The sequence below is a fragment of the Protomyctophum bolini genome (assembly GCF_963924005.1).
Source record: "Protomyctophum bolini genome assembly, chromosome: 20".
NCBI classification, from domain to species: Eukaryota; Metazoa; Chordata; class Actinopteri; order Myctophiformes; family Myctophidae; genus Protomyctophum; species Protomyctophum bolini.
In genome coordinates this window covers 30,409,659-30,435,281 of record NC_137881.1, presented here as the reverse complement: position 1 = coordinate 30,435,281, position 25,623 = coordinate 30,409,659, and the positions used below count along the sequence as shown (strand labels likewise).

General features: G+C 41.1%; 3 protein-coding genes across 3 annotated transcripts; 1 reads left to right on the top strand and 2 right to left on the bottom strand.

Annotated features, from left to right (window-relative positions):
• Window positions 1–727: 727 nt before the first annotated feature.
• On the top strand, window positions 728–1,615 carry LOC308335322 (oxidative stress-responsive serine-rich protein 1-like; the record flags this gene model as incomplete). Its single annotated transcript, XM_080792340.1, has 1 exon — window positions 728–1,615. One exon carries the CDS (start codon window positions 728–730, stop codon window positions 1,613–1,615), a length of 888 nt encoding a protein of 295 aa, XP_080648466.1.
• A 3,001-nt stretch (window positions 1,616–4,616) lies between these two features.
• Window positions 4,617–8,209, bottom strand: LOC308335321 (uncharacterized protein; the record flags this gene model as incomplete). The annotated part of the gene is made up of 5 exons (XM_080792339.1): window positions 8,173–8,209; window positions 7,974–8,024; window positions 7,353–7,628; window positions 6,519–6,779; window positions 4,617–4,774 (listed from the first exon to the last, which is right to left on the bottom strand). Exons 1-5 carry the CDS (start codon window positions 8,201–8,203, stop codon window positions 4,617–4,619), a joined length of 777 nt encoding a protein of 258 aa, XP_080648465.1. The 5' UTR covers window positions 8,204–8,209.
• A 4,008-nt stretch (window positions 8,210–12,217) lies between these two features.
• Window positions 12,218–22,139, bottom strand: LOC308335759 (butyrophilin-like protein 10). The gene is made up of 10 exons (XM_080792942.1): window positions 22,111–22,139; window positions 21,434–21,529; window positions 20,883–21,168; window positions 19,563–19,618; window positions 18,816–19,076; window positions 18,471–18,659; window positions 17,699–17,749; window positions 16,866–16,949; window positions 13,752–15,345; window positions 12,218–13,336 (listed from the first exon to the last, which is right to left on the bottom strand). The coding sequence occupies exons 2-9, from the start codon at window positions 21,507–21,509 to the stop codon at window positions 15,296–15,298; spliced, it is 1,053 nt and encodes a 350-aa protein (XP_080649068.1). The 5' UTR covers window positions 21,510–21,529; window positions 22,111–22,139; the 3' UTR covers window positions 12,218–13,336; window positions 13,752–15,295.
• Window positions 22,140–25,623: the final 3,484 nt, after the last annotated feature.

The window sequence follows — 25,623 nt, the reverse complement described above, 5'->3', positions numbered from 1 at the left end:
ATGTATATAGACATATATATAAAAAGGATTTCCCACGCCATGACAACCCCACCCCAGGACCATGGACAGCGTATAACAGGCTCACGGCTGACATTCTGTCACCGGCGCCCTCATGTGGTAAGTTGAATCTACTACAGGAGTAAAAATGTATCAGCCTGTGGTAGACAGTAAGTGGTTCTCAAACCTTTTAATTTACCACAACCCCCAGGGCCCAGTTTGATATGCGTGTGTGTGTGTGTGACTGTGTGTGTGTGTGCGTGCGTGCGTGCATATCCCTGATGTTCAGAATATGCCCATATATGTGCAATAAGGTACAAGGACCGACATTGGGGATGCATTGTGAGCTTGTATAGATCTGCTAAATGTGGCTGATGTCCGTCCACCCATCCATCCGTCTTCAACCGCTTATCCGTAGTCGGGTCGCGGGGGCAACCAGAGCAACATTATAGTAACTTCATCCTGGGGGGTCCCGAGGTGAGGGCCCTGCGGTCTCCTCCCATTGGCTGTGGCATGAGGTTCATATTGTGTTAGGCTGAGTGTTTGTGTTGTGATGTCAGATCAGAGCTTGGCAAGCCTATATAAGGAGAGGTGTAGGATCAGACCATTATTACTTCTAGCACTATAGGGTAACGAACAAGTGAGTAAAAAGTACCATACACAGAGCCATCGAAGAAAAGGTCCGAGAGACACACAGATCGCCATCTGGTCAGAGCAGCTTTCTCTCGCTATGGACGCCGGGGAGAAGGACTGCAGCGAAGAGGACACGCTCCATGCAACCTTTAAGAAGCTGAGGGTGGACGCCGAGAGCCTGCCCACTACTGCCGTGAACGCGCCAGAGGGCGTGGCATCATCCAGAGTGGTACCGCGGGCTTTCCCCGACCCCATCAGAGGAAAACCCAACAAACCGAGTCACCACCACGCCATGAGGGACGACTGGCATGTCTTATGTGTCAGAAAGCCATCCTCGTCGCCCAGAGGAGCTGCCTCCAGGAGCCGGACGAATAGCAGGTCCGAATTCCACGACCTACATCCTCCACCCACGTTCACAAACGTTCCCAAACGCCAGCGCCTGACCGATGCCACAGAGCTCGTCGGCAGAAGACCTCCCGGTTATCACAAAGAGCCGCCGGCGTCTTCTGACAGCGCCTCGTCGATGTCGAGAGTTTTTTCCGCGGGGTATGAGTCGAACGGTGCATCGGTCTCTTCCTCGCCCCGAGAGATCCCTTCCGTTATCACCCGGGACAGTGGGAGCGCCGGGACAGAGTCGACAGAGGCCCGCTGCAGCCCAGAGGAAGGTGCCCGCCGTCGTGACGTGTCCGGACCCGTAGTAGCGTCGTCGATGCCTCAGAGACCCGTGGTCGCGGCGGAGGCCTCTCATGACATCCAGGTCTACTCCTTCACGGAGCTTCGCAACGTCATCTCGGAGTATGAGAAAAGCATCCCTGCAGCTACGCCTGCATCGTCGTCTTTGTCGTCGGTCTCGCCCCGCTCTTGCTCGGAGCAGGCGCGGGCCTACGTCGATGACATCACGATAGACGACCTCTCGGGCTACATGGAGCATTACCTCTACATCCCCAAGAAAATGTCACACATGGCCGAGATGATGTACACCTAAAACCAGTCTTTATTATCATATAAATCATAGATGGACACATTATGTCTGAAAAATCATCTCTTCAGACTGATGGGTTGTGCACATAACCACGCCCTGCTTCTGTGCCTCTCGCCTAAAGTAGGCCCTCCATCTCAAGCGAACCTGAGCCACGTGAGACCACCGAGCGAGCGAGTTGCCGTGTCAAACGTTGCGAAGTTCGAGTTCAAGTTGCGACCCGATAGGCAGAAAATAGTAAATAATGTTCCCGGCGAGAGCATTTTCCCCCATCTGCCAAAATCTCAAAGTGGCCAATGACGTTGCATCCTTGCACAAGTGCACTGGCCAATCACAGCGCGTCATTGCACAACCTGTATGGGGCTTTCGAATGCCGCGAACCGAACCCTTCGGAAACTCCACCTCTGGCTTTTATTTTTATTTTTTGCCAGACCACAACTTTTATTTGTATAGTTTTGTTTAGACAGTTATTGGTGTGGTTGCCATTAGGGCACAACTCTGTTCACGTCATGGGGCCAGTCCAATGGCGGCTCTTCTACATTGACCTCTATTGGCGGAGGGAGACAAAGGCCTGGATTGATAAGTCCCGAAGTTTACGGAATGCATTGGAGTCTATGGGCTTTAGCGTGACAAATGAGTTACATGAACCACGTGACCGGGCTGTATTTCTGCCCCCTCATTGGCAGAACTCTCCTTTCAATGGCTCTGGGGCAACCATGGGACTATAGTAATTACGTGACATAGTATTAACCCCAAAAGGTTTTGTATTTATTATTCTGCCCCCTCATGTGGGTCAATAGTACATCCTCATCATCATCATGTATTACTTATAGTGAGCAACTCAAGCCCACACTGTTTCTGCAGTGTGGTCAGTACAACCCCAGACATTAGGAATTTGAGCATGGCACATGGGAGCAGACTCAGAGAGTAAAAAGACTTACCGTGTTTTAAAACCATTTGAAAACATGTTTAAGAGGGTTTATTTGTCACTCACTCATACAGGTACAATCAGTCAAATAAATGCTGGTGGGACAGAATCCACAGAGAAGTGTGCTAATACAACAACACAATCAAGAATAGCAATAAAATAAAAATGGAACAATAAGCAATAATACCGAAAGTACAGGTAAAACTAGCTCAGGTCTAGAATGTTAGATGGATAGCTCCTTCTAAGCTATCGACCAGAGCTAAGGTAAACAGTCGTATAACCTCTTAAGCCTTAATTATAATAAGGGTGTCAAAAATCTAAATGTGCATGAGCAGAAGCTGTCAAATGTGCAAAAATGTCAAGAAAACCATCAAACACATTGTTTCATTGTCACATTGTCTTTTGATTACCTCTCATGAATGAAATTAATGCATAAACACAAATATGCATTGAGAAAAATAAAATAATAAACACAAATGTATTCAGGCCAGGTGCTGTACTGTACACTACCATATATTATACCATAATTACTGTCGTGGTGTTGTGCCCCAGCAACCTGAACCATGTGTGTGATCCATTAAAGGTGTAATCAGTAAGACGGTAACTGTCAACTGGGATTCAAACCCAACTGAAAAGTCTACCGCTGAACTAGTACAGGAAGCCTTCATGCAATACCACTTGTCAGCCAGTAGGTGTCCTATCCAACCACATGATCTATTACTCTATTAGAATTGTAGGGAGACAAACAACCAGTTTGTTTATAGACCTACTGTATTCAAATATTCTACTATACATATACACACACTATACATCACAAATGTATACATCAATATGATAATTTATTCACTACAAAAAGTTATAGACTACAGATTAAAGTAGCACAGGCACAACAAAACAAAACATAAATAAATGTACTCAACAATCACTTGGTCTCAGAATATGAATAACTAAGTAAGACATGACAACATTTAAACAGTCAGTCATACTGTACTGTTCCATTGAATAACTCTGGACAACACTATCACATGGCAACATTTTAAACAGTGCAGTCATATACTGTACCGATTCCATTGGCATGAGGATGCCTCATCACGTCATAGACACTTGTAGTGCCTAAAGGTAAATCAAATAAACATGAGTGGACAAGTGGTTTCAATTGCCTACTACTAATTAGTTGGAAAAACAAACACGTCTGAACTGACGGACCTTAAAATGCAACTGTTTTCAGCCATAATTCCAGCTATAAAGTTCTAAAAACCATTTAGATTCAAACTACAGTGGAAGCAGCTGTCCTCGTCAGAAGGACTTATCGGAAGTGTCTTTAAGTTTAACCCATTAACCCATTCCGAACGGGAACCCCTTTTGGTGTCGGCATCATGTCATGCTTTAGCTATTGAAAAATAGCAGATCTACAAGCTCATAGCGCGCCACCGAGTGGCGCGCTATGAGCTTGTAGGTCTGCTATTTTTCAAAAATCGAAGAACGACTGACATTTTTTAGAATCTGATCTCAGGTCAGAATGGGTTAATCAGACCAGTGTGTGTCCAGTGGAAACCTCGTATGAATCTGATCTCAGGTCAGAATGGGTTAAAACTGGGAAAGCATCCGTGTCATTTTAGATTGCATAGACAAGACCCTGAGGCCGATTCTACAAATGCCTTCTAAAATCAGTATTTCTCAAACTTTCAAGATTCGAAAAGGTAAAAATAAAAATAAAAGCTGGCACATCTTCTATTTTAATGCATTAATGAACATGATTGGTGTCAAATACTGACCGTGCTGCAGTGGGCAGTACACGTCGTCATAGTCATCATCATCAGCCCCGCTTTGATTGGTTCTAGGCGCTGAGCCCTGATTGGTTCCCCGGGACTGAATGTATCTGTAATTAAAAGATTAAGTGTATAGATTTAGCAGAAAAGAAGAAGAAGAAAATATGTTGTATGTTGTGTTTATAGTCTACTGTACATATATATATACCTGACACAACATGGATCTGTAAACAAAACAACAAAAAAACAACAACATAAATATTTGAACGTTTTAAATCTCTATTATGCTATGCGGTGTGTTTCTATCCATCTAATGTAGCAGTTTGTCACCTTTGGATGTTCTGCAGTAGAGCAGGACCAGAAGGACGCTCAGTAGAATCACAAGTCCTACGACGATGAGTCCTACGACCACGTAGGGAGGTCTCTGTTCCTCTCCCGGTGGAGAGCTGTGTTCTACAGACGCGGAACCTGCTCGCAAAGAGAGCTTATTATGGATATTTATGTGTCATTTTTGAGTGGTGCAACCACTCCAAGAAACAGCAATGTCCTGTGACCTGTGTTGGTTGGTTAACCTATGTGTTGGTTAATGAGCACCAGTATGTACCAGTAGGGGCCAGTGTGGGCGCTGTACCAGTAGGGCCCAGTGGGGGCACTGTTGAGAGAGAGAGAGAGAGAGAGAGAGAGAGAGAGAGAGAGAGGAGGGGGGGGAAGGGAGTTGCACCAGTCGGTTCACATGGGTGTGATTTTACAATGATGAAAAAATATATACGTAACAAACATTTTTGGGGGGTTTTTACAAAAACAAATCACACCCGTGTGAAGTGAGGTGGCGCTCTTATCATCATACATCTTCATGATGTGTGATGATATTGTCAATGGGAATTTAATCTTTGCGTTGGGACAAAATAGCCCATTTGCTCGCCGTAAATACTCCATTCATTGTCAATGGCATTTTAGTTTGTTAGGACAAAAATCAACACTATGGCATAGCTGAATATATGAGGGGCTAGTGCGATGAAATGAGAAAATAACTAACCGAGAAGAACCTGATGGATTGGCTACACAGGGGACAGCACATTTTGGAAGTCAATGAATATAAATGATGTGACATCTACATCTTGAATCATATGATAATAAAGATAATGTGTACCAATTTGTGTAAGGTTTGTAAATCTGTAGTAAACCTTTACGAACACCTGATGTGACTTCTACATCTTGAATCATATGATAATAAAGATAATGTGTACCAATTTGTGTAAGGTTTGTAAATCTGTAGTGAACCTTACGAACACCTGATGTGACTTCTACATCTTGAATCACATGATAAAGATAATGTGTAAAATGTTTGTGAAAACACACGATGTAGGACAGTGGAAGGAGAGATGAATTCTCCTTATGGTGTGGATATACCAGTATGCGATACATATTATTACTAGGGCTGGGACTTTAACGGATTAATTAACGCATTTTAACCGCACTTCGTTTTTTTGCACCACAGAAACCTTTTCACTGGATGGATTTGAGGCAAACAACCAATCATACCGGTGCACGCAAAGGGAGAAGAAGCCGATCGGACCGCTTTGCTTGGCCTTAATGTAGTTATTATTTCGAAAGGACTTGACAGGAGTTGTCGGTGAAGTTTCAGTGTTCCAATTTATATATGGAAAAAAAGGTTACAAGAAAAAGGCACAGATATTGAATGAATCGTGAAAGAATGCTTAAGAGGTTTCTCTCTGCAGTTAGCTCGTATCTCAGACGTAAACAACAAACTCAAACTAGAAAGCGCGGCTCCTGGACCGGATATCCCCCCGCTAGCATCATGGGAAATGCAGTTCAAGCAAAACCCTGTTAAATTGTATATAGCCACAGAAACAGCTATTCTAAGTGAAATCAAATTATTTTTAACTGTCTTTTAAATCTTTGTAAACTGTAAATAATAACACTATCAAATAAACATATTTATAAACATTATGAAAATGAAATAAGAATAACTATACCAAAAATAGTTATAACAGGCCTAGTGAATGGGAAATTTAGATAAAACCTCACTCATTGATTCACTCGTACACCAAAATATGTTTTAATTGAAACAAAAGTATATCGATAACGATATGAGATTAAAATGCGATTCATTTCGATTCATTAATTTCAATGCCTCGAATTATTATTTTTTTTTATCGAGTCCCAGCCCTAATTATTACACAACTCTCACCTCTCACGTCCATCCAGCTCGCTGGCGACACTCCGAGGTCAGAGACGTGACACGTGTAGAATCCTTCACCAGACTTGTAAACACCGCGGAGGGTCACCTGTCCTGTGGACTCGGCCCCGACGAGGGATCCGTCTTTATAGAAGTCAGCTGGGCGGTCAGAGGACGGTTCACCGGTTGCGTTGACTCTGGACCAGCAGCGCAGAGTGACATCACTCCCCTCCGTCACAGGAAGTGCAGGGCTCTCCAGGACCACAGCACCATCTGAACAATGATAAATATAACAGCAGAATGGCAGAATAACGTTTGACTGCAGGTTACATCACTCTGTCTGAACCATAAGACATAAAGAGGTGGACGCCTCCTTCGGGCTCTGGGGAGTGTGTATCTCGAGAGCAAGCAAAGTAATTTCACCCATCTCTTGGAGCCATGAGCCGCGCTCGGGAATCATTTGATTAGTAGATTTGACCCCGCAATCCAACCCTTTGATGCTGAGTGCCAAGCAGGGAGGCATTGGGTCCCATTTTTACAGTCTTTGGTATATGACCCGGCCGGGGTTGATCGAACCCCGACCTCCCAGTTTCAGGGCGGACACTCTAACCACAAGGCCGCAGGCCGTCTGCAAAAGCAAGCTTTTGAGGAAGCATTGCGGAAGCTCGACAATCACGCCAGCCAATCACAATTTGTGTCCTCACTTTTGTCTTCGATGTTTGTGTTGATACACACTTTTGTCTTCACTGTTTGTGTTTACACACACACTTAAAGCCGGGCATAGGAGGGGATAGCGCCCTCAAAAACCCAATAAAACAAATAAAACACATGACGTGCTGAACGTACCAGTCACGGTGATACTGACGGTGTCGCTCTTTCCCTCGGAAGACTCACACCAGTAGAGTCCGCTGTCAAAAGGGTACATGGAAGCTGTGGCACATCCTGTGGCGCTCGTCTTCCCCCAGCGCCCACCGCACAACTCCTCCGAGATGACGGAGTTGGCTTGGACACGTCTCTTCACTCTCCACACGGTAGTAGAGTTAGACCTGCCCTCCTCGCAGCTCAGGGAGACAGACTCGTATTTAAAGAACTGAGATCTTTCCGGACTGAGTCTGAGGGAGGCTGCATGGGGGGGGGGGGCAGAGAGACAGAGAAGAAAGTTGATTTCCTGATAGTTGAATCATGAGCTGAAACTTCTACCTTCCTATACCTAGTTCTTCTATTTGCATGTTGTTGTAGCTTCAGGGCAGCCCTACCCCGAAACCATGAGGTATAGGTTTACCCTATACCGTATACTCTGATTCAAGTTCAACGGTTGTATTCATTCAAATAAGATTGCAGCTTTAAAATCAAATAAATTATAGGCAACTCTAACAACACATAATATTATATGTATTGTTAGAGTTGCCTAATTCCAATGATAGTTATGGATGATACGAACACCTGGTCAGTAGAAGACAGACTTACGTCTCAGAACATCGCCAGCTTCTGTCGAGACATTCACCATGGAATTAACCACTATGAGAGAGAGAGAGAGAGAGAGAGAGAGAGAGAGAGAGAGAGAGAGAGAGAGAGAGAGAGAGAGAGGAATTGGCCATTTTAGGATTTGAAGAATAATGTACAATAACCAATAGGCAAGTATAATAATTGTAGTGTTTCTACTCACAGACTAGAAGGTAGAGTGATGTTTGCTTCATCCTGTGTCGCTGCTCACTGACTGACTGACTGACTGTTATGACAGTCACTCACTGACAGTCTCCTCCCACCTAGCGATACCACGATAACTTATTGTGGGCTCGCCACAGCGAGCACACAATAGTTATCCACAGTCTATATTATTCTTATTCCAATTTCCGCCACTTTTTTTGACACCCCACTACTTCCACATACTTTATGCTAGAAATTTAGTTCAAACTTCAAACTGTTCAGCTCTTTGAAGTGATTGTGGCTTGTATTTTTATTTTTACAAAGTTTTATACTTTTTATACTTTTTAACTTTTTAACTTTTTTTTTACATTCTTTATAATGAGAGTCACAGTTAACTTTTTTGAGCTCTTATTACTCCGTCATACTTTCACTTTGAAACTTCATTCAAACTTTATAATGTTCATCTATCTTTGAACTTTCATTGGTGAAAAAGTGTTTTTGAAAAAGTTTATACTTTTTCAAATATTTAACTTTATTTATAGTTTTTTCCTGCCATTGACTTTGTATGGGATTTATCTCTAAATCAACCTCACTTTTGCAGCCTCATTACTCTGGCATACTTTGTCGTAGAAACGTGATTTAAACTTTAGAACGCTCACACGACTCTGGACTTTTTCGTGGTTCAAACCGTATTCGAATACGTTAAACGGTTTTTCCGAAATCGCAGTTCAATCGCAGGCCGTTTCGCGTAATTAGTGCCATTTTAGAGTGCGGGCCTTCTTTGACTAGAGTGTGGAGACTGAAATTCTTTCCTTGAAAATTTACCAAACAAATTGTCGTCCCGGCCAAAGTATTCATTTTACACGCATGTTCTTTTGTCATTTTGTAGCCACACATGTCCTCTTTCACACATTGTGACCACCAAAGCACAGAGACATACAGAATGTGAACTACAGCCTTTTAAGTGACACAAAAACAGTCAATCTGCTCATTGACCTCCATTGTATAATTCTTACGAGGAAATTATCGCGCTGACAATTCTTAACTCGCTCTTATAACCACATTTTCAATCGTACCAACACCACAATCGCACATGGTGTACGTCAATATCTCAGGCCACTCACAGCGAAAAAAATATTTGCATTCGACTTTTACTTTTTGCGATAGAGCAATTTGTTCGGGCATAGTTTTCCCCCATTCAGAACCATTTTAATCTCCCAGTCATAGTACTGGCATAGAACTTGGAAGTCTTTTACTTCCACAGCTGAGACATATAAGGGCTTAATTACAGGGCTGACATTAAAGTTACAAGATCTCAATGAGTTGCTCTGCGATACCTTGTGAGCTTGTAGGTCTGCTATTTGTGCAATTGGCTGGCCTTTACACAGCTCTCGCAAGAGCACGCACACACACACACCATGTCTTCCTATTGGCTGGCCTTTACACAGCTCTCGCAAGCGCACGCACGCACGCACGCACGCACGCACGCACGCACGCACGCACGAAAAAAAAAAGAAAAAAAAAACTTAAAAAATGAAAAAATGAAAAAAAAATGAAAAAATGGAAAAAAATGAAAAAAATGAAAAAAACTTAAAAAAAAGAAAAAAACTTTAATTTTTATTTTATTTTTTACTTATTAAGAAAAAACTTTAACTTTTTTTTTTTTTTTTACTTATTAAGAAAAAACTAACTTTTTTTTTTTTACTTATTAAGAAAAAACTTTAACTTTTTTTTTTTTTACTTATTAAGAAAAAACTTTAACTTTTTTTTTTTACTTATTAAGAAAAAACTTTAACTTTTTTTTTTTTTACTTATTAAGAAAAAACTTTTACAAACACTTCTACAACTTCCACATACTTTATTCCGCTTTATGCAGTTATTTATGCTTATTCTTTTTATACATTTTTATACATTCTTTTTTTTAACTTTTCCTTCAGCTTTAATACATTTTCTACTGTACATTATATACATTGCGTCTTTTGGCGAGCCCACGCAGTTTCCGTAGGGAACTGCTTTCTAGTTATGTTGTAGTCTGCTTTGTAGTCATCTGGCCGGAACCCCCAAACCGGAATCAGAATGAACCAAAACAATTCCCTGCATCATAATTTTAGGGCCTAATAAAAGCCTTGATGTGTGGCGTATGAATTCTTCAAGTAATTCTTTGGAATAGTTTGTTTGGTATATTTATTCCAACTCGTAGCGACTGGCGAGACTTAAAACAAACAGGGGGGAACCATAACTCTATGGGATTCCTTGGCCAGCTGGACAATTTTCTGCATGTCACTCTGTTTCCTATCTGTTGCTATCAATAAAAGGTTCAGATTTTTTTTCCTTCTAAAAACATAAAAAAAGAAAACACTATGCAGATGTTTGAGTGACGAAAGTTACTGCATGCTAGCTTACATAATTATATTATTTTATTTTATCTACTTATTGGTGTATTTTACTATTTTGGACTGGACTATGACGGACTAACAGTTTTATGCCATGAAGTTGTCCCATCAGTGTTTTTTTATTTTGTCCTTTGTGTTCTCGCTGTTGATACCGTTATATATCATGGTTGCACTAACCGGAATTTCGTTGTATGTCTCATACAGTGACAATAAAGATCTTATATATATACACACACACTCATTCAATTGCTCAAAAACACAGCCACAGGACACGCGCACTGCACACCACCATCAGCTCACCTTTGTGAGTTGTTTCGGGGAAAAAAAGCTCTGTGAAAGTGGCTTGGAAACATCCGTTTGTTAACCGCAAGCGGTTGAACTGGGTGCACAACCTTTAAGTTCAGTGGTGGGCTGTAGGCGTTGCGTTCTGCATCAGTGGAAAATATCAAGCTCAATGCAGATAAGACTGAGATTCCCTTCTGCCCCCATGCAGTCAGTGGTGAAAAGTAACAAGTAATCAAGTAAAACATTTAATGTCAGTTCCATTTTTGCTATGCTTCCACTCCAGTGACTCTACTAACCTGACGCTGCCAGATCCAAGAAGCTTGCTACACATGTTTGAACATGGTTACCCAATACCGCCCCCAGCTGGCAAAGTCAGGTTACTCCACTACATCTAAGAGGCAAATATTGTAGGCCTACTTATACACCACCACAATTATTGAGGAGCCTTTTTCTTTTTGAATAAATTAAGGGACAAGCGTATCTCCTGCCTGAGTGCAGGACCTTGAAGCAGGTGCCAAGGTTATGAGTCCATTCTCTCACAATCTTAACCGTTTTCTTCACTGCCCTGTGGAGACGCTTTCATTATCGTTTTAGCAGAAGTTTTAGCTGGAACTGGAACTATACTAATGCCAGGTACTGTCAGATGTTTACTCTGAAGAGAACAGGAAGTCTTGCATGAAAGGACGTTTCGAACAGCGAAACCACAACAGCCCCATGATATGTGCCGTTGTGGTTTCTGGTTTGTGTTCAAATCATACCCTGAAGAAGGCAGTCGTCTTGCATGCCGAAACATTGGTTCTCTTATACTCTGTGACTGTGTTCTAAAATAAACTATTGGCACTTTGACCACCAGTGTGTGCGGCCACATTCTTGTCCCTTGAACACTAGATAGATCTTTATTTGTCATTGCTTGCATGAAACAACGAAATTCAGTTTAGAGCTTCACCACTGGCATCAAATAAATAACCATACTGTACAATAACCAAAGTGCAATAGTGCTGGTGCAATGTAATAGTGCAAAGTTCAAAGTATAGTCCAAAGTTCAGTGCAAGACCAAGTCCATTTTCAGTACCCTTTTAATACTAGAGGGGGCTCGGCGATGGGGGGCGGGGGGCAGGTTGTTCATTCAGCAGCCTGACAGCCTGTGGGTAAAGGCTGTTGGTTTGTGTTACATTGGTGTGACAGTATGACACTAACTAATAAAGAAAGAAAATCCAAGCATCATTACAATCAAGTGAGGTATTATATCCCCATTTTTAAACGTTTTATGTATATCAGAAAAAGAACAACCAGGGCGTTACTCACACACACACACACACACACACACACAAATTGAGGCAAATACAGTATTTATTTCTGGTGATAAGCTTAGAATTTTTACAGCAACCATCTGTAAGTGCCCTTACAAAACACACATTCAAAAGTAATTTGAGAAAAGAATAAGGAAGAACACATATACAAAGGACATACAAAGTGAACATTTGAGATAAATAATTGATAAAACAAACAAAGATCTACCAGTTTTCCCTGATTCTGCTGATACATACAACAGTTACAAAGTGCTGTACAGTGGACAACAAGGTAAAAAACAATCAATTTAAAAACACATGATTAATAACACGACGAGAAGAAAAGCAAAATAAAAACAACAAAACATTGGCCTGCACAAAAAGGTCAGGTAGACAAAGCACAGCTCAAAATAGAAACGAAAGAAATACTGTATGTTTTCAGCAACTTCTTAAAAATGTCAACAGACTCTGCGTTCTTTATAGAAAGGGGGAGGGCATTCGACAGTGTGGGAGCAGCTACGGCAAATGCCCCGGTCGCCCTTAGTTAACACGTTTAGTCGCCGGGTTTTTCAGTAGGCCCTTGTCTGAAGACCGGAGTGATCTTGCATTTTGTTTTGGAAGCAGAAGGTCTGAGATGTAGGGTGGGGCCAGCCCATCATGCAACGCCTTATAAGTGGTTAAAATAATTTTGAAGTCGATTCTGGATTTGACGGGCGAACAGATGACGCGGTGAGGGAAGTATATAGTCCATTACAGTATAGTCGAGTCGGGGAGAGATGAAAGCATGAATATTTCTTTCTAGGTCTTGAGTGGAGAGGAGTGGTTTTATTTTAGAGATATTACGTAGGTGGAAAAAACAAGACTGTGTGAGCATCTTTACATGAAACTTAAAATGCATGTGGCTATCAAAGAAGACACCCAGGTTTTCTAGCAGTCTTTAATATTAGAAGCCAAAGGGCCCAGGGATAGCCGAATGGCATTTAGCGATGCTTTCGGGGCCGATGATGAGGATCTCTGTTTTACTAGGGTTACGCTGCAGAACGTTTTGAGCCATCCAGTTATTTATAGCTGTTAAACATGCAAAGGAAGCGATTACACGAATTAATGGACAGGTCAACAGTCAAAATGTCATAATACAAAAATCTATACAAACGAAAATAAACCACATTTCTGAAAAAGGCTGAATAGTTTCGGTGGCTTAATTTGCGGTGCATCCCTACTGAGGGAGCTATTAAGTATTTGTGCTAATTCAGCATTTGTTCTATATAATTTAACGCATGTATTATTTAGTTTGTTTTGCTTAATTAGTTTGTTTACAGCCATTATTTCTTTTACAGCTAATGCTTTTGTTTTGAAGGTGATGGGCAGTTCTGGGGGCACAGCTGAATCTATTTAATCAAGTGAGCACACAGGTAGTCTGTGAACACCGGGAAGGCCAATGGTTTTTTTACCAGCAGCTAGGGAAAGCACCTTTTGACTGTACGATGTCTGTCTGGAGAAGCAAAATAAAAACACCATCAAATGTTGCTGCCCTGACTGGACAATGGTCTTATTCCCTACCAAACTGCGTAAGATTCGCTGCCCGGTGCTTTTAAGTTTTTATTGTTCATGGTGTTGATTAGCCACCACACCTACTATATTTTGTTGCAGCAGTTTATACTAGTATTCCTATTTATTACCGTAAATCTCATTATGCAATTTTTTCATTTTTATATATATTTTTATTTTCAGCTTACTTCTTTAAAAACTGCTTATACAAAATATTTTTCTTTTTAGAAGCATTTTCTAAACCCCTTGTCTTTAAGAGTTTGTAAACCTTATTATCACTGTTAGAGAAACGCCCCCCCCACCCCCCCCCCCCCCCCGGCTACCGCTAAACGCTCACCAGTGAGATAGATCCATTTACAAAACTGCCGAATTCATTCAAACCTAAGGTTTGACGTCTCCTTCATCGGTTATACGGACAGGGAATTCCGGTCTCGCCTTTAACGAACGTCACTAAACTGCTACCATGGCAGGCAACGATAACACCATCTCGACGCCGCCGCCGCCTCCTCCCGTATAGCGGCTGCCTACACAAGGCCTACCTGGTTGATCCTGCCAGTAGCATAATGCTCGTCTCAGCCAAGGCCACAACTGACTAACACCAAAGGTCTCAAAGATTAAGCCATGCAGTGTTGTTTTCGTCGACTAAAACTAAGACGAAAAATGTTTGTCGACTACCTATTTTCACTGACAAAAACAAATGGAAACTAAATGAAAACTAAGCTACGATGACTAAAACTAAGACTAAATATACTGACAATTTCGTCGACAAATAAAAACTAGACTAAAATGTTAGGAAGGGACTAGTGGACAAGAGATCCAGTATATGTCATTTTACACTTGGTTGCATGCTGAAAATAGCAGATCTACAAGCTCAGTGTAAAAAGTGTAAAAACACTCATTAAGACGGCATCAAGACCCGCCAAAATACATTTTAGTCGACTAAATCAACTATAGATTTAGTCGACTAAAATCTTATGACATTTAGTCGACTAAAACTAGACTAACACTAAGACATTCCAGGTGACTAAAATGTGACTAAAACTAAATGAAGTTTCAGTCCAAAGACTATGACTAGACTAAAATAGAAATTTGCTGCCAAAAACAACACTGAAGCCATGCATGTCTAAGTACACACCAAGTGCCAAAAGCTTATAAAAAAATCAGTTATGGTTCCTTTGATCGCTCCTCAGTTACTTGGATAACATGATGGCGGAGGAATCGAAACCCCAGATCGAACCGGGAACCTCACGGTTGCCATTCGGCTGCTCAGGGGCCACTCTACCCCCTATGCCACTGCCGGCCATTATAGTGGTGATAGACTCCCGAGCGGCTGACACCAAGCCTCACCCGACCTACTTTAGATTTAGATTTTTCCACATATATAGTTCCACTGTAATAACTTCCATGTTTACTACAATTACTTGGATAACATTGTTTCAATTATTTTGCATTCAAACTCATATTTCACATACAAAGCAACTCCTCCATATCTATTGCTCTGTTCATTCTGAATCGTTCAGAATGGTCCGGTTCAAGTTCAACGTTTACTGTCTGAGATGTGTCGTGTTTCCGTAACTGCACAGCATGTGGTGTAGATGTGCTGCAGACGAGGCGTGGAAAGGACAATTTAAGTGTTGAACGTGTCCTCCAGAGTGGCATCTCCACTTAGGTTACGATCTGAAAGGATATTATCAATGTAATTTAAATGTGTTTTAAAAGAGTTTCATGTTATGTACATATCGTTGCTGTCGGGCAGAAACCTTCCATCTCTCCACTTTCTTTTCTTCCCCTCCCTCCCCCATAAATGAATACAAAGTAGGGAGAAAAGCAAAGAATGGATGCTAGGGTTCAAGTGGTTAAGTGATAATGTGCAATATAACATTTTAAGCTAAATTAAGATTCCTGCTTTCAATCTTTATACTGTGTCGCAGCGCTTTGACACAACTGGCTTACAGCATAGGTTCAGACGTTAGAAAATGCACATGCAGTGCTATACAAACATTATAAAAACATACAATATATATTGGCTATATGAATTAACAAATATAAATAGTTAAAGGTGCTGTAAGTGGGGAAAAACTATAAGTGAAAACAAAGGTGTTTTTCTATAGAGCAGCCCTGAAAAGTGATAAGTTACTTGGAAGTTAGAAAATAAAACATACTTTCTAATTTTACCTTATGCGCGGACTAAAACAGCATTGCTTTCATTTTGAAGCCTTTTTATTCACGTACATGCAATCTGTTTCCTGCTGTGAATTGTGTGCGATTGATTGACAAACTGTTACTGTACCTTAATTGTCACCCCTCAAGCCAAAGAAAAGAAAGGTGGAAGCCGAAAGTTTCAACAGAATATGGACTAGTACTAAATATGTATTATTTACTGAAGTCAGACGTAGTAATAATAATAACATATACTCTTACCAGCTTGTCAAAACAATGCCATTCACTGCTTTTTAATATAGAAATAAAAATATGAATATTATGCAGAATTGAGTTCAGCCTTTTGGCCCCCAGCCCTCCACAATATTCTCAGTTTCTCATTTGGCACCTTGGAAAACATAATTGCCCACCCCTGCTATAGAGTGTTTGTTCAGCAACAGAGGTCTTCCCCATCGCTCCCATTTTGTTCTAGAAACATCAGGAGAGAGAACCCATTTATCAGTTTCAATGTGATAATGTTCCCGTTCCTATTTTTGTATGCTCATTGTTTTCGTTTCATCGTCTCCAGTGGTGGCGTGACACGTTGTGAGCTTGTAGTAGATCATGTGTGCCAGAAACCAGGTCCAGGTGACCAGGTCTTCGAAAACAAGCCCCAAAAAAAAACGACTAGGGGGACTAGTATTACCCACTTGATTCGAACCCTAGCTTGTAGATCAGTTATAAAAACAAAAATAAACCACAACCTTGAAATACATTTTAAATCATTTTGAAACATTTTAACTACATAAATCTTGTACAGGGGTCCCTGCCTGCACAAAATACATTTCAAATGTTCAACAACAGGAAGAAAGCACAAACAAAGCAACTACACTTCAGAAACAAGCCCCCTCAAAAAAACGCAACTCGCAATATACCAATATTTACAAGCAACTGGAAACAAGCCCAAAGTAGCTTATTATAAGCAGACTAGGTAACACTGATTGGGACACTAGGGTTCATATGGTTAAAGTAGTCATAATAAGGTGACATACACTCACCTATGTCAGAAGGCCGATCGCTTGAGTTCGGTGGGGACCGAACATACCCGCTGTCATCAGCCCGATCAACACTCTGAGGGGTGCCTAGCAACCAAATATGAGACTGTTAGTATGTAGTGTACAAGCGTCATAATACTTTATTATACAACGGGTCGTTTCGAGGAAGCAATCCGATTGGTTGAAACTAGACATGTAACGATTCACTCAACTCACGATACGATTCGTATCTCGATTACATTTCCACGATTATTTTAAACAAAAAAATATTTTCCAGAAAAATGTTGTTGCAAAAGTAGCATTACTTTTGACAGTGCAGAAACATAATTGCCTTCCTAAGTTCCTTGATGGATTAATGAGCATCAACGACCATCACCTGGGCACAGTCACAGACACACACAGCTCCCCTCTGCAGTACTCTACTAAAGTGACTGCATGGAGTCTGTCTCATTTCTGTGCAACAACTGTAAACATGCCTTCATGTTTAGAACCTCGCTCGAGTTAACATGTAAAAAAATATTTCTTTGATGGCATCTTTGGATAGATGTAGATCTATTTGACAGTGCAGAAACATAATGGCCTTCCTTGAATGAGCATCGGCACGGCCAAAGCATTTCCGGGGGTCCCCAGCCAAAAACGTTGAACCCCTGCCTTAAACCAGCAGAACGCCGTAAAGGAACATCTTCCACGATACCTTTCGGAACCGCAGGCGTGCTTTAATGACGATAAAGAACACCCTCTCGTGTAATATAGCTTAATTCAAGCAGATTATCGTGATAGATAGATAGATAGATAGATTCTAAACAATAATACAACAATTATAAAATAATACATACTTTTATGGACTGGTTTGAGATTTGGAGGAGGGCTGGCAAGGAAGGCTGTACCTGTGTCAAGACAGAAAAAAAGGCAATATTTTATTTAAAAGAATACAACTACCAATAAAACTATAAATTTGAATACTACCAACAATAGTACTATACAGAAATACAGCCATAATAGTAGTTCTATTAACATAAATAGTATTAATAATACTACTCTTTACAGTTTACATAAATACTAGTACTTTAAAGGGAAAAATAAAAATCTAGCAAAAGGCCTAGTACCAATCTGTGATTTGTCCAAAGTGTGAAAGGAACCCCCCCCATGCCTTGTTCCTAAACAATGAGCAGCATTGAGCACGGGACTGTATGTAGACTTGATTTAGGTTTTTATCAGTCTAAACCTATGCGTCTTTCCATGGAGGGGCAGTGTTGCAGGACCCATGCTCAGGTGCCAATCACACACACATGTGACTCACATGGAAAGTACCTTCATCAGGCTGACAAAGTTGCAGGACCCATGCTCGGGTCTGACTCGCACACACACACTCTCAGCAGGTGTGTGCCCAAAGAGGAGAGCATATTGGCGTTTAGCGGTGTTGCTCATTGCACAATTGTGTGATCCTTACAAGTTGTAAAGGTGACTAAACAACTATACAAATTATATAAAATACCAAACCAATTGGTATTATTGAAGGGGAGAAATAAACAACCAAAGTTAAGTTTGCAAACGTGTTTGTGAGGAGTGTATATAAACTTTATATACATTTATATACATATACATTACTTTGATTTGTCTGGTTGGATTCCTCTTCTGTACTACAGTAGTTGCAGTAGTAAATCCTATATTTTGGATATAGATATTTCCATAGGACGCCAATGGCGGTCAACCCTATGGCCAGCCCCAGGCCTATGCCCAGGCCTCTGCCCAGGCCTGTGAGGGGAGCAGCATGGTAAGTCGATTCTTCCACCAGTGCTGAAAAAAACCCAGTACAGAACATGAGGAACAATTCTTCAAGCAAGACATGAGCTCATCCAGCATGTTGACAAAATAATATTGAATGATATTGTGAATGTTTTAGCACTTAAGGGCGGAGGATGGAATGAAAACAATGAAAGGTTGTTTTTTTACCCGGTTTCTGCATGTTGTACATGCAGGTGCATGTACTGTTGTTCTTCACTGACTTGGCAGTGATGTTTCTTCTGACTGTATGCAGACCATCAGGATCTGTGGTCTCCTCCGACTCTTCAGCAGGAAGGTCGTTTCCTTCACCGTCCTGCCAGGACACCTTGGGTCGTACATACCAGCCTTCCGACACACATTGCAGAACCATTCCGTCGTCTAGGATGGAGACCTCACAGGGAACACTTTGAGGCTTGGAGACTGTCTGAACTAAGGGGAGAAACATTTCAAAAAATATTTTTTGGGGGGGGCATTTCTTCTATTTAGAAAATAGCAGACATTTAAATGAGGCTTGCACAGAGCAGAATAGAAAAGGGTTAAGCACTCCAGCATGCCCGTTCAGGGGGGAACATTCGCCAAACATAGCCGATCTATAAGCCCACAAAGTGTCACACGTTCTCATAGTCTCTTTTTTTTGGGAAAGTATTTGATGTTGAAGAAAAAAGCAAAAAAAGTACAGTTCCAACTTAAAGGGTTATTTCACTTTAAAAATAATGTTTAATTTCTACTCAGTGGGGTGTTCACATAAGCCTGAGTAGACAATGAAACTTTTTAAGTGCAATATCAGTAGAAGCAGAACAGTAATACAGTAGGGTTAGTATAAAAAGAATAGAAATAGGCTTAACGTACAGTAGTTCCTATAAACCCGAATCCTTGATTTAAACAGAACCCATTAGGCGTTGTCAGTTGACTTACCGAGGACAAGCTCTCTCTCAGATAGATGCATGGGTTGTTGTTGTGGGACAAGGCACCTAAGAGACAAAACAAGTGTCTCTATTGTGAGGCTGGGCAGGTCATTACAGGCAAAGATCCATCCATTTCTCATCAAACTATAACTCTGAATATACCGGCGGTAGTCGAAGTCTCATTCTCATTCTCGAGTTCAGCTGTAACCTTTGATTAGTTTAGAGACCAATGTGCTGAAATATCAACAGCTGGAGCACACCGTCTCAGTCACAGCTGATTCACAGATGTAGTCTTGTAGTCTTTATATTCAGTAGTCTGGGGCACGTGTACAAGTGGGCCTTTCAAATGGCAGGCCTCTCCAAAAGGAGGGCCAAGCAGTTAGCGAGGTACTGCTCAACATCAGCTATTGTAGGAAGCCCGCTCAGTTCTGAGGAAGTTTCCTTTTCCATGGTTAATGTCTGACAAGTATGTCAACAACAACATACATGTACTATGGCAAGATACTACTGTAGTCTGTATGCTAAAATGGTCTTCTGTTCTGTCTGAATGCACTGGCAGTGTTCATGTCCTTTGTATGTATAAGGTGCTCTTGTAACACCCAGGAATAGAGCCCGGGAATTGAGCCTGGGTCTCTCCTGCGTGGAACACAAACATACTAAACACTAAGCCAAAGGGATATCCCTACAGTATGAGATATTAAGACTTTTTTAATATGTCATCAGGGTGAGGTTGTGAGCCACCCAGCTACACTCATGTACTTTTGTTTATATGGACGATTGCCATAAATACAGTATAGCCTATATTTAAAGGAGAATTCCATACTATAAGGCTTTGTTACCTTTCTTTGTAGTTGTTACGTCCCCACCAAAGAGGTCCAGGTGTTATTTTGTGCAAAAGTTCCTCATTGGCTATTTCCCCTACCATAAGCTCTAAATGAATTGCATTGAATTGAATGGGGCTATGGGGTGTTGTGCTAATTTGCTTATTTCCATCGCTCAAAATTATAATTTCTTTGTATATATCCTCTCTTCATAATGTAAATAATATCCCAAGCGGCACACTTTACTACTTCTTTCGATGGAAATAAGCGAACTAGCATAACACCCCATAGCCCCATTCAATTCCCATTCAATGCAATGCAATTCATTGAGGGCTTATGGTAGGGAAAATAGGAGTTTTTGCACAAAAAAAACACCTGGACCTCTTTGGTGGGGACGTAACAACTACAAAGAAAGGTAAGAAAGATAAGAAAGCATTCTAGCATGGAATTCTCCTTTAAAACGTGTGTGCCTGTGGGTGTGTGTGTGTGTGTGTGTTACTGTAAGTTACCGGTATAGTCCAGCGTCCGAATGCTTCAGGTCACTGATCAACAAGGAGGCGTTTCCTTTCTTCAGCTCCCGCAGGAACAACTTGGTCCTGTCTTGGTAGGCCGCGTTCTGCTCCATGAATAAGTCCCCTCCATTTCGGTGAAGGTGGACAAACTGGGGCTGATCCGGCCGGGTCCACTCCACCGTCTCGTCTAAAATGTCCGCAGGAGACCGCAGGCTACAGGGCAAGAGAACGCCTCTACCAACCACCCCAACCACCTTGTCCTTGACAGACCCGCCGTCTGGACCTGGTTGATATAAAGATGTTCAGTATTTTTTAGATTAGATCGTAGGCGTGCTGCACCAGCTAAACATGTCGGGATGTGATGAGTTTTCGAGCTCTTAAATTGGCTATTTTTTACATGACAGTTGTACGAAAGAAAATATGGCTTAAGTGGTTCAAATCAGATTAATCAAATATATTATATTTGATAGGAACATAATTGATAGTTGCCTATTAGACTGTAAATATATTTTAAAGTTAAAACCTAATATTCTGTGATTCAATCTTACCTGTGGCTGTGTGGAACTGGAAGCAAATTAAGCAAATTAGCAGCACCCATATCATGGTAGGCCTATGTCCACACATGTCACTTCCCCCTCTTTGGCCTACGATGGGAACAAACATATAATACTCATAAATGTTATTCAATAATGCATGTATAATCTGACGTATAGAGTATAATCCTACAGAATGCTACACAGACAGACTAGTCCCAACTTTGTTACTTTATTATATTGAACTAATGGACCAAAGTTAAGTTTCCGAACTTTTGTTGCTGGTATATGTATATGTATATAAGTTGTATGCTGAATCATGTTCATTCATTCATGAGGAGTATGAGATCATACCTTGTTTTAGCCTAAAACGTAGACTCTCGTAGATGTATATTTATCGATTCTGACATTTTCAATAAATGTCAGAATCGATAAATACATCTACAAGAGCATAAATGTCAGAATTCTACACACGCCGGACTACGGTATGTGCGGTTTTTTGGCGGGCATTTCAAAAAAGTTATCTGTCTCCCAGACCAAAACAGCAGAATAACCCCTTAAAACCTAGTAACATTTGTTTTGCTCTTCTACGCTTATGAACTACACGTAGACAGGTCGACACATACAGTTTGTAATCGAAATCATATTCATTCCATTTTATGTTTAGCGACATGTCATGCTTGCTTACCGACCAGAGCAGTGTGATGAAAAAGCTCGGTAGGAGGGGTCTCCAAACATACTGGATGTGATGTCATCTCTGACTCTTCTTCTTCTTCTTCTTCTTCTTTTTGTTGTTTTACGGCAGTTGGCACCAGTTTATGGTGCATTACCGCCACCTTCTGGTCCGGGATACGGACCAAACAATATTCTTTGCTCTGACAAATTACAGTGCTTTCACCATAGGGCTTTCACCATAGAGTGCTTTCACCATAGGGCTTTCACCATAGAGTAGGCTTTCACCCATAATAATAATCCCACATATCCCCAAACAATGTCCATCCGTCCATTCAATGCTCAGACCCAGCAGGGGCGGGGCCTAGGGGCTGCCCCCCCATTTCCATTGGCTCTGATTGTCGTCAATCATCGTCTGCTACACTTCGTTGCCAAATTTGCTTTTTGTAAGCGACTTCGTCATTCTGGGCTTGTGTTGTCTTGTAACGTCGCTTGGGCTTGTTTTTCCATACCTGGTTGCTGGTTTCTCTCTCGAAATCTGGCAACACAAGCATTTCAGATTTCAGACGAGACCGGCTATTTCAAAGTTTCTATCCCCGCAGCGTCGGAACCAGCTACTGTTTACGAGAGGTAAGATTGAACACTATATGTATACATTATTATGGATTGATTACATTGCAAGTATTTATTGAGTCATAACAATGTTTAGCAAACTATCGTTACTGTTCATGTGGTTCTATAATGTTGCCATGGTTAGCAGCATAGCATAGTATGGCTCAAACTCTGTGTTTACTAGTAGCATTAGCATAGCCCAATTCAGCCTGACTCAGTGAAAACAAAACCAACGGAGCCAGAGTTACTGTTTAACGTTAATTTAGTTCGGTTTGCAAGTGTTGGCTTTAGATATGTGCGTGTGGGCAGTGGGCTAAGGCTTAGTTGATTAAACATTAAACGTAGAGGGAAGTATAATTGTATCCACATACATTGAAATTTGGCATAATAGATGATGGCTTTCATGCGTTCTCAAGGTAGACTTTGCTAACTAACTAACTAACTCTTTTTTTTTTGGCCAGGTCTCAATGATGCACAAAAACAATGAAAAGAAAACAAGGAGACATTAAAGACTTCTTTAAGAAGAAGCAGACACTGCTTGACAGTCACAGTGACAGTGGCAGTGCATATAAGACTGCTGAAAGCCAACTTGAAACTGACAGCAACAGTGAAAGTGAGGGTGAGCCTGGATGCAGTGTTGAACAAAACGTCCAGGTCCACACCAGCACCTATGGACCTCCAGGTGAGAATACACATTGGCATAAAATTATTTAAAATATGGTCATACTTATCCCAGGGCCATATTACTCATTTGTTCTGCAGTTTTTTTGCAGTTCAGTGAATGACACAATTACTTACTTTTTAATTACAAATTTGATCTGATGGCCTTGTGTGCTGTGCAGTTTTTTTTAATGGCATGCCTTTGTTAAACATGTGCATTTTATGCTATAGTGTAAAAAGTACAACTTACATTTAAGTACAATTTAAAATATAGATAATGAAGTAAATAAAATATAGTCATACTGTATGTCAATCAATACTTTCAGATGCACCAAGGGAGAGACCATCCCGTGTTGTACAAAACATCCAGGGCCAGACCAGCTCCGATGGACCTCCAGGTGAAAGTGCAGGTATGAAGAAAATGTTTTAAAATGTAGTCCTACTTGTTCTGTGAATTTACCTACTTTTGTTTTAATTACAAATTTAAACTGATGGCATTGTAGTGTTTTTTGTTTTATTGTGGAGATGTTTTTTTATTTGTTTATTTGATTACATTCATTGTGGCTGTCAGTATTTACAGTACTGTTTGAAACTGATGTGGAGAGATTTTTGCTTAATTATTGTAAAGAGATGAATATGTTTAAGTTATTTATTTTTGTTTGATTACATTCAAATTCAGTATTTACAGTGTGAAACTGAGAAGAAATGTTTACACTGAGAAGCAACTGTTAAGAATAAATATCCATTTATAAAGTTATTTGACTTTTGTTTGATTACATTTCTTTAACATCAATGATTATAATACAAATTCAAGTCATTGCCATACTTTTTGAACGGGTTAAATAAATTGGTATGGGAATTCCACGTCTGTATTGCAGGTAACAGTAAAACTGTCAAACCATCAAAACAAAGTTATTCTTCTACACTGTTATTCATTCTGTAATTAGTATCAATAGCAGTGATTATTATTAACCTTTTTCATATCGGGGACCTCTAATTTAGTTGACATTAGACCCGGTGAGATCTGCCTCTGAAAAACTTTTGCAGGTAGAACAGTCAGTGTTTCCCAAACTGGAAACCTGGGCACTAGGAAACTTGGGCACTAGGGTCATGTGGGTACATGGACAACTGCCCAGTTGTCCAGGTGCCAACATGTCCCTAGTGCCCAGTTGTCCTGGTGCCCACATGTCCCTAGTGCCCAGTTGTCCTGGTGGCTGGTGCCCACATGTCCCTAGTGCCCAGATGGTTTTGGTGCCCTGAAAATGCCCAGAAATGGCCAGAAAATGCAAAAAAAATCAAATTATTTTTGCGGCGCTCGGATGCAAGGTCTGCCTCCCCACAGTAAGTGTTCGTACCCCCTGTGCCCCCCCACTGAAAATGAGCTGGAACCGCCCCTGAGACCCAGTGGTCTGAGCTTGCGCAAACCCTTCCCTCAGTGTGTTATCCAAATCTTCTCCAGTAATATCCACAATATTTAGGAATCTCCTAGACCTAGAATGCCTGTGATCATTTAATTATACTTCGTAAATTTTCATGTATCTCAGGCATAGATGGCTTCCACCGTTTCCTTGTAGATATGAATATTTGCGGCATAAATGTGATAAATGCTCCGTTTGTACTCGCCCATTAAATAATTCCAAAGACGTGGAGTGAAATATATGGTCCTCTAGTTTTATATCCATGTGAAAGTTCTGGCACAAAACGCGTATTTAGTGAATTATCTCCACTTTTTCAAGAGATGCACACGGACGCCTTTCTCTCCGGCGAGGGGGGGCCGGAAAGATCGATGAACCATTTTACAAATACGTCCTGTTTACCGCAGACGTCATCACCAATTGACCAGGGAAACACAAAAGTTTGCAGTCACACAATTGGCAGGTGGTGTGATTAATTACCCAGCACCTATCGCAAAGCACCTGCCAATTGTGTGACCGCAAACTTCGTATTTGAGGACCATTTTTCACACCACGTCTTTGGAATTATTTAATGGGTGAGTACAAACGGAGCATTTATGCCGCATATAAACAAATTCTACAAGAAAACATGGATGTGATCTATGGCTCATGTATGTGAAATACTGTACATACTGTATGTAACAACAAGAGCCGTTCTAGGGCTAGGAATCTCCTCGCTGCGTCTAACACCATTTTGATCCTCTCAGACTTGCCCTGCATCTCTACCGCACAATTAATGACCATGGCTATGAACGCCAGGAACTGTCTCTTATCCATAGAAATATATCGATCCTCCCTTTCCTTCTT